Source organism: Triticum dicoccoides, chromosome 5B (assembly GCF_002162155.2).
Source record: "Triticum dicoccoides isolate Atlit2015 ecotype Zavitan chromosome 5B, WEW_v2.0, whole genome shotgun sequence".
In the NCBI taxonomy this organism is placed as follows: Eukaryota; Viridiplantae; Streptophyta; class Magnoliopsida; order Poales; family Poaceae; genus Triticum; species Triticum dicoccoides.
In genome coordinates this window covers 243,094,814-243,102,441 of record NC_041389.1, presented here as the reverse complement: position 1 = coordinate 243,102,441, position 7,628 = coordinate 243,094,814, and the positions used below count along the sequence as shown (strand labels likewise).

The 7,628-nt window shown below is 44.6% G+C and overlaps 1 protein-coding gene across 1 annotated transcript in view; it reads right to left on the bottom strand.

Annotated features, from left to right (window-relative positions):
* LOC119308220 (mRNA-decapping enzyme-like protein) overlaps positions 1–2,916 on the bottom strand; it is a 4,517-nt gene extending 1,601 nt beyond the window's left edge. Inside the window, exons 1-6 of the mRNA XM_037584340.1 lie at positions 2,664–2,916; positions 2,540–2,580; positions 2,394–2,443; positions 1,101–1,245; positions 354–410; positions 99–219 (exon numbers count right to left, since the gene is read on the bottom strand). Coding sequence (XP_037440237.1) covers positions 99–219; positions 354–410; positions 1,101–1,245; positions 2,394–2,443; positions 2,540–2,580; positions 2,664–2,846 — 597 coding nt within the window. The 5' untranslated portion in view covers positions 2,847–2,916. The remainder of the gene's footprint in view (positions 1–98; positions 220–353; positions 411–1,100; positions 1,246–2,393; positions 2,444–2,539; positions 2,581–2,663) is intronic.
* Positions 2,917–7,628: the final 4,712 nt, after the last annotated feature.

The window sequence follows — 7,628 nt, the reverse complement described above, 5'->3', positions numbered from 1 at the left end:
CCCAACGATGACCAAACTATTGCAAATATGTATCATCTCATGAACAATGTGAAAAACAAATTAGAATGAAACAATGATAAAGTTCAGAGAAAACTTACACTAAAATAACTGGCAAACGATTCATCAGGGGTATCAGAAACTACAGCGGTAGATGATGGACCATCAAGGGGACCATCTATGGCAGAGGATGTAGGAACAGCCTCTAATTCCTCAAACTCACTGTCACACACCAAAATGATTCAGCAGAAGTACATTTAATACAGAACTCAAAACAAAGCTCCGAGTACAATAAAATTGGACAAATGTATTCAAGAGATGAAACAAGTTAAACGTTCACAGGTATAGGAGACAACCTTTTTATAGATGGCACTTTCGGCTTTGGGGGCACTTTCGCGTAAGCATTCAGTATCCTGCCCAAAAAGGATTGAAACAAAATTTCTTACTGCAAAATGAATAGCAGCAAACCACAGCTACATTGTGTACTAATTCCTGCCGATAGGACATAATCATTTATTGCAACTACTCCCTCCGCAAACTAATATAGATCGTTTAGATCACTAAGTGATCTAAACAGTCTTACGTTAGTTTACAGAGGGAGTACTGATTTAGAAATTGGGAAATGTGTACCAAGACAACAAATAGTTCAAATGACCCCATACTCTAAGGACTACTTAAGCAGTTCAATGCCTAAATGCAAATAGAGTATTCGACAGTTCTCAGTTAGGAAGTTCAAATATTCAGCAGTTTCAGCTAAATATTCAGCAGTTCAAACAGAGTAAACATAACTTCCGAAATCCAATTCTTTCTCTGGTTTCCTAAAGATGTCATTTTTTAATGTTTGCATGATCTTAAAAAAGAGAACTTTTACTACTTTTTACAATATATATTTGGTGTTTTTACAGTAGTGATCTAACAGATCTTATATTAGTTTACAGAGGGAGTACATTGTGTGCAAGTACGTAATCTGAACACTACTAAATATAGTAGTACCGAAGATATCAAAAGTCAGGTCATCGGGTACACTGACTACACACTTATAAAAAGAAAAAGAAAAAAACCACTGAACCGAGAAGAGGGGGGTGGGGGTAGACAAACTTTACCTTCCAAACAAACTAGCAACAGCTTCGCACTCCTGTTGGTTATAAAACCAAATGCCATTTACTTCCTGTGTGGCATTCCGATACAACAAATATGGAGGCTGGAGTTCATATTCAAAATCACTCAACAAATCCTCCACGAGATTATCTGTCAAATATATAACACAATCTTATCATGGGCCAATCATTTTACTGTATACCATAGAAAAATTTAGCATCTACACAATCTTAGCAGTTGTCAGTCTATGACTACACTCTAACAACCTTATGTAAAATACAAATCATGAACGCACGGAGCTGCGGGCGGCGGCGCCAGTGTGGCAACGATGACTCCATGAGGGGGGTTTCCAGCGGATGGTGCTCTTCGGGTGTGCACTGAGCTAGGTCGACGCGAGGCTTGCAACTTTCTCCTGTGAAGCTTTTCTTCAAAATCGGAGCTGCCATGTTCTCGATGCTTCAGTCGACTGATTGGCGCTTGTGGCCAGGTTGTCCATGTGTGCCCCGTGTGGGGTTGTATCTAGGTTTTCGCCCGGTTTTCCTCCAATTAACCGGGCAACTCTCTTCTTCTCAATGAAAATGGCAAATCTTTTGCCTCGTTTAAAAAAAAACATGAACGCACCAATCTTACTACAGTGAGAAACAGAACGCTAAATCCCCAAAATTTCGGCTACTCATAAGACGTGACTGACGAACCTTGTTCACAGTGTGTTCACATGGGCATCTGTTTTGTGTGTATGTGACAGTTCACAGCTTTTCTCTATACTAAATCTGAAACATAAGAATTTAGATCGATGCTATCTTGATATCTATCGGATTTCTCCAGTGGATCCATTGACCAAGAACTAGTGCTACAGGCCCCGTCAGACTTGTATGCAGCCATAGAGCTACTGCAAGATCCTTAATTTTCTAAGATCTTCTTTCTTTTTTGGCAACTCTGAGATCATCTCAGATCCCTTGTAACCATATCACTGAAGAGTTAACTATTAGGCTGAATAAAAGCAGTGTCATAAAAACCAATTATTGGTTTTTCAATGTGCCTCAGCATCGACGATAAAAAAATGAAATTTTTCAGGGCCCAAATTGGTTTGAAGCAACCAACGTACTATAACCAAGTAATTTTCATGTAACTACTGCATTACTCCATCAATAATGATCTAATCTACTTAACACAAGTCAATCTTAGGATTTAGGGACCACTGCCACAAAAGAATGTTCCATCGTGGTCTCTATCCTACTTAAAGGACCCGGTGTACTACGAGAGATCAACAAACCAACTTAGATCAAAGATGCACGTACCCGTATTGCGCCTGTTCATGACGATGAACTGGAACCTCGGCTGTGAGTTCCTACACGCAATCCAACACAATCCTGATACAATTAGCTGCTACACCGCACAAAACCCACATATAAACCCAAAACACGTTTTCCCCAATCTGCCTCACCTCTTCACCACGAAGAGCGATCCCTCCACGTCCTTCCGGCTCTGCACGAAACAGAAAAAAAATTAGATCGGATCGGATCGTGGTCGAGTGCAGCAAAGGCATCGGATGGGAGAGGAGCCCGCACCCACTGGTTCAGGTCGATGTTGAAGTCGTAGAGCGTGACGTGCGCTGCGGTGATGAGGATGTCTTCGACGGCGGGGTCGAGGCGCTGCAGGACGGTGAGGTTAAGCAGGCGCGTGCCCTCGGCGTCCATGGCCAGGTTCGGCGTTACTTTGCCCCCGTTTGGGTGCGGCGGCGGCGGCGGCATCGCGAGGTCGCCTCCGCGTTGCTGAGGGTAGGGGTAGAGGTGGGGGCGGGGGATCTGAGAGCTATCGAGTATCGAGTAGGATGTTTGCTGTTTATGGAACCATCACGCCATAATAAGGCGACGCGGATCGCCAAATCGCTCCCAGATGTACGGCATCGCACAGTCCAGACATTTTTTTTTTCATCTTTTTTTTAGGGAATTTTCCATCTTTCTTTTTTTTTAACATCAGTACAGACGCAAGCGCTCATACATACGCGCATACACTCATCCCTATGAACACACACACGCACACCCTATCCCTACGAGCACCTCCGAGAGACTGAGCCGGCATGTCATCTTGAAATTTACGAAGTCACCGTAGGCACCTCGTCGTCGACGGGAACGTCTCCTTCCACTGAAAGCGCATCGCCGGAAATTCTGAAATAAATCTAGGAATAATGCGAGCATCAGGACTTGAACCCTGGTGGGCTGGGGATATCACTGTCCCTCTAACCATCCAACCACATGTTGGTTCGCAATTTTCCATCTTTCTAATACAAATACAAAAGCACTCATCAAAATTATTCAATAAAAAAAAGTTTGCGGTGGTCTTGATATAGCTTCCCACAATGTGGGCCCATGTCAAGAAATCATTCCTTCGCTCCAGAACCCTGACTCTACTTGCCATGTCGCATTCATGCCGGTGCAGCGACCGAATAGCCTACTCCAGTGGTTGCCCGCACTGAAGCAAAGCTGGTTCACCTGCCCCGGCTATTTAAGTCGACCGCCCGCGGACGCAAACCCTAAAACATTACACCGCCGCTTCTCCTCTCCACAAATCCGCGAACCTCCAGCTTCGGGTGCCGTGATCGTCAAGTCTGACGGTTCAAACTGATTCTCCGCACGCCCCTCCGGATCCGGAGGGAGCTTTTTTCGCGAATACGCTCAAGGGCGTATCTTTCCATTGATAGGTAGAAGAGAGTACAGGGGGTGCAGCCCCAATCAACGTACACTAGAAGGCGTTGAGGGGGCTACAGAGGAGCAGGAGAAGAAAGGGTTGCTCAGCCCAAGAATACAGGGTCAGGTTACAGGGATGATCGATGCTAATCCTACAGCTCCGGCTAGTCCCCAACGCCGGGCCTCGTCCTTGATGCTCGTGAGTAGCTGGCCATGGGAGGGCTGCGCATTGTCGAAGATGATTGCGTTCCTTTGCTTCCAGATAGCCCAGGCTATGATGATGGCGAGGGAAGCAAAACCCTTGCGAAGGCAGCTGGGGTGGCAGAAGCGGCATCGGACCACCAGGAGAAAAAAGGCGTCGTGCCATCGGGTGGTAGCACAGGAAGACGACACCAGGAGAGCGCCTCGTGCCAGGTGATGCGAGAGAATGTACAACCCACGAGGATGTGGTGTAGAGTTTCATCCTCCTGCGAACAAAGGCCGCAAACCGGGTTGTGCTGCATGCCTCTCCGACCGAGACGATCGGCGGTCCAGCAACGATTTTGCGATGCCAGCCAAAGGAATAATTTGATGTTGAGAGGTGCCCAACTGCGCCAAATTAATTGCCAGGAGTGGGCAGTCGTAGAGCCGAAGAAGAGGCTCCTGGCGCCGCCGACTGCGTTACCCAGGCCCATTGGCATTGACCGCTCCCTCCAACATGAAGCCAGAGCCCATCTCCTCGGATGCCGAGGAGTAGAAGCCCCTTCCCGCTAAGGCTGCCGCGACGGGCGAAGAGTCCTCGTGGCAGATGTAGACGGTGATCCACCATTCTCTACTTCATGACCTTCCTTGCAAACACTATTTCTGGGAGGTTGAACTTAGAGGGCATATCTCTGGATATGTTTGTGCTTCATGTTGCACTTAATCCCCATTTGTTTGAAAGACCAAATTTGGGGGCCCTGATGAATGCATGAAAGCACAAGTGCTCCCTGGGTGATTTTGGTAATTAATGTCAACATATCCCTTGTTGGACTAATGGTTTTATCTAGTATGTTTCAGATAATTTCGACAATGTCATGGCAAGGACAAGAGGATGTGGAACCCCTTCAAAATGCTAAGGATAAATATTGGCAAAAGGTCAAGACTCTTCATCTTTATTTCAATGATCCAAGATCACATTGAGTCCATAGAAAAGCCAATACTATTAAAATGGGATGAGGTGTTGCTTAATGGCTTGCTTGCTCAAATGCTTAGTGATATTGCTCCAAAACCATTAGTCACTTTTTCATCCAAATATGTCAAAACCCTAAACTCCAACTCGGCCCCACCGACTCTTTCTATTCGGAGCCATCGAGTTCATATGACATAGCCATAGCCAAAAACCCTAGCAGTTCGGTCTCACCGATACGGGTCTCAGTCTCACCGAGATGGCCTTGCCAACACTCTGTGACTTGTTGCATTTATTTCGGTCTCACCGAGTTGGCTTGACAGATTCTTTGTTGTCTTATTGCTTCACTTTGGTCTCACCGAGTTGATGCAATCGGCGCCACCGAGATGATGTTTGCCCTAAGCCCTAGCACATAGGTCCCACCGAGATTCCTAACGTTCACATTTTTGAACAAATCGGTGCCACCGAGTTTAACCATTTGGACCCACCGAGATGAGTCAAATGTGTGTAACAGTTGGATTTTGTGTGGAGGCTATATATACCCCCCCCCCCATCCCCTTCTCCATTTGTGAGAGAGCCATCATAACGTGCCTACACTTCCACCATACACTTTCTGAGAGAGAACCACCCACTCGTGTGTTGAGATCAAGACATTCCAATCCTACCACAAGAATCTTGATTTCTAACCTTCCCCAAATTGCTTTCCACTCAAATCATGTTTCTACCATAGCCAAATCTGAGAGAGAGAGAGAGAGTTGAGGGTTGGGGAGACTATTATTTGAAGCACAAGAGCAAGGAGTTCATCATCAACACACCGTCTAGTACCTTTTGGAGAGTGGTGTCTCCTAGATTGGTTAGGTGTCGCTTGGGAGCCTCCGTCAAGATGTGGAGTTGAACCAAGAAGTTTGTAAGGGCAAGGAGATCGCCTACTTCGTGAAGATCTACCCGAGTGAGGCAAGTCCTTCGTGGTCGATGGCCATGGTGGGATAGACAAGGTTGCTTCTTCATGGACCCTTCATGGGCGGAGCCCTCCGTGGACTCGCACAGCCATTACCCTTCGTGGGTTGAAGTCTCCATCAACGTGGACGTAAGATAGCACCACCTATCGGAACCGCGCCAAAAATCTCCGTGTCTCCATTGCGTTTGCAAACTCCGATCCCATCCCTTTACTTTCTAGCAACTTGCATGATTTACTCTTTTTGCTGCATATACTCTTGTCATGCTTACTTGAAATGTACTCCACCCGTTCCAAAATAGATGACTCGACTTTGTACTAACTTAAGTTAGTACAAAGTCGAGTCATCTATTTTGGAACGAAGGGAGTATTGTGAATGCTTTAACTTGTGTTAAAACTCAACCTTAACTTGAACAATTTAAAAACTGACACTTTTGCTTGTTAAGGGTCTAATCACCCCCCCCCCTCTAGACCCCTCTTCTCGATCGGTATCAGAGCTTTGGTCTCCTTGATTTAATCACCATTGGAGGAAGATGGATGAGTTACGATCGGGAGTATTAGACGTAGAGTACCTATGCTTGATGGGGAGTTCTGTAGTTCTTGGAAGAATGAGATGCTTGAGATTTTCAATGAATATGATTTGAACAAGTATATTACTAGTCCTTATGTGCCTCCTATTGATCATTTGCATCCTACCCCCGATGAATATCTTGACATGGTTTGCAATCTTAGAACTATTGATCTTATCATTAGAGTTTTCCTAGAAATTTGCCTGTGTGCTTGCCTACTTTTGAATGCACATATACTATATGGAGTTATCTTGAGGAATGCTTTCCGAATTATTCCCTGAAAAATCTAGATGAGATTCTTCAAAAGTCTATTGCTTTTCATGAAATGAAGCTTAGTGATCCCAAGTTTGATGAATGTCTATTTAAGCTTTGTGATCTTATGTGTGCCAAAGGAAATGTTGGAGTCATTAGTAACATCATTTCATAGACAATTAGAATTCATAAACTTGCACATTGCCATGGTCATAAATCTAATGAATCACTTGCTCTAGGTAATGATCACACGCATGATGATGATATTGAGCATGGCTATTATGATGAAGATGAAGATAGTGACATTGACTTTGAGGAGACTATGTGAAATCTTAGTCTCATGGCCAACTTTCGGGACTACATGGCCAGAGGGAAAGAATGGATTCTCGATAGTGGATGTACTGCTCATATGACCAGAGAATAAGCTTGCTAAAAATGACAGCTCACACAAGTATGTAACTTTTGGAGATAACTCCAAGGGTAAGGTACTTGGCCTCGGTAAGGTGGCCATTTCCAATGATAGCTCTATCCAAAATGTTATGCTTGTTGAATCTCTTGGTTACAATCTCCTTTTTCGTATCTAGACTAGCCGACTTTGGTTTCAATGTTCTATTTACCGAAGTAGATTGCTAAGTGTTTTGTAGAGATAATATGGTCTTTGCCGGTATTCATAGAGGTGATCTATACATTGTCGATTTCATTAAGAGTCTCGTACTTTCTTAATTGCTAAATCTTCTAAAGGATGGTTATGGCATAGAAGGTTAGGTCATGTGGGCATGCGAAATCTTGATAAGCTTATTAAAGGTGATCATATCCTTGGTGTTAAAGATGTCATATTTGACAAGGATAGACTTTGCAGTGCTTGTCAAGCAGGAAAACAGGTTGGAGGAAGTCGTCCCGTGAAGAACATCATGACCATGAGA